Source organism: Sinocyclocheilus grahami, unplaced genomic scaffold, assembly GCF_001515645.1.
Source record: "Sinocyclocheilus grahami isolate Dianchi unplaced genomic scaffold, SAMN03320097.WGS_v1.1 scaffold1193.1, whole genome shotgun sequence".
NCBI classification, from domain to species: domain Eukaryota; kingdom Metazoa; phylum Chordata; class Actinopteri; order Cypriniformes; family Cyprinidae; genus Sinocyclocheilus; species Sinocyclocheilus grahami.
This window is the reverse complement of record NW_015506372.1, coordinates 33,238-34,063: the sequence shown is the minus strand read 5'-3', so window position 1 is coordinate 34,063 and position 826 is coordinate 33,238. Positions and strand designations below refer to the sequence as shown.

The 826-nt window shown below is 41.3% G+C and overlaps 1 protein-coding gene across 1 annotated transcript in view; it reads left to right on the top strand.

Annotated features, from left to right (window-relative positions):
• The window catches only part of LOC107567864 (translation initiation factor eIF-2B subunit epsilon-like), a 13,493-nt gene continuing 12,667 nt past the window's right edge, over window positions 1-826 (top strand). The window contains exon 1 of the mRNA XM_016253637.1: window positions 1-182. Within this exon, the coding sequence (XP_016109123.1) occupies window positions 48-182 (135 nt within the window). The 5' untranslated portion in view covers window positions 1-47. The remainder of the gene's footprint in view (window positions 183-826) is intronic.

Genomic DNA, 826 nt, shown 5'->3' with positions numbered 1-826 from the left:
AGCGTAACGTGTGTCACGTGGCAGCGCCGCTTACGCCGCTCTCAAACATGGCAGGCAAAGCAGGCAAGCCGAGTCGCCCTCGAAAGGCGGATAAGGACGAAGAGGAGCAGCCGCTGCAGGCTGTTCTGGTCGCAGACAGCTTCAACCGCAGGTTTTTCCCCATCACCAAAGACCAGCCGCGGGTGAGTGAAGTGGAGCAGCGCGGCAGTGTTTACACTCAACACAGCAGAGCTCCAGAGAAGCAGCGCGTGTTCTGGATGTGGTGCCGTGACTGCACTTTGTGTTTATGTATCTATTTTTTAACTGAGCTATTTGTCATGTCAGGATCAGGGCTTTTTTTTTATTATACAAATTTTTTTTTTAGATCTAGGGATGTAACTATTCACTCAACTCACGATTCGAATCACGATATTTTTTTTTGTTACTTAATTAGATTTAAGACCAATTATAAATTAAATATGCACCGTTTATTTTTTCCATGGACAAAATGCTCCACGTTTCTTTGTGAAATTGAAATGTAACACTATAATAATATACAGGGGGGATTCTAAGATTTTCGTTTTAGGGGGGCTCAGCCCCCAATGAGTGTATAACGATAAAAAATAATAGTAAACATATAAATAAAATTAAAAAAATGATTGACTAATAGGGTAAGGTGGTAAACTAAACTTATTGCATTTTGCAGCTTATTGTATTCCACTGTACTACATAGATAGGTATAACATTTGAGTTCTGAATAAGCCATAGAAGTCTTCCTGAATCCTGATCTCTCTCTCTCTCTCACACACACACACACACTCTCTCTCTCTCTCACACACACACACAC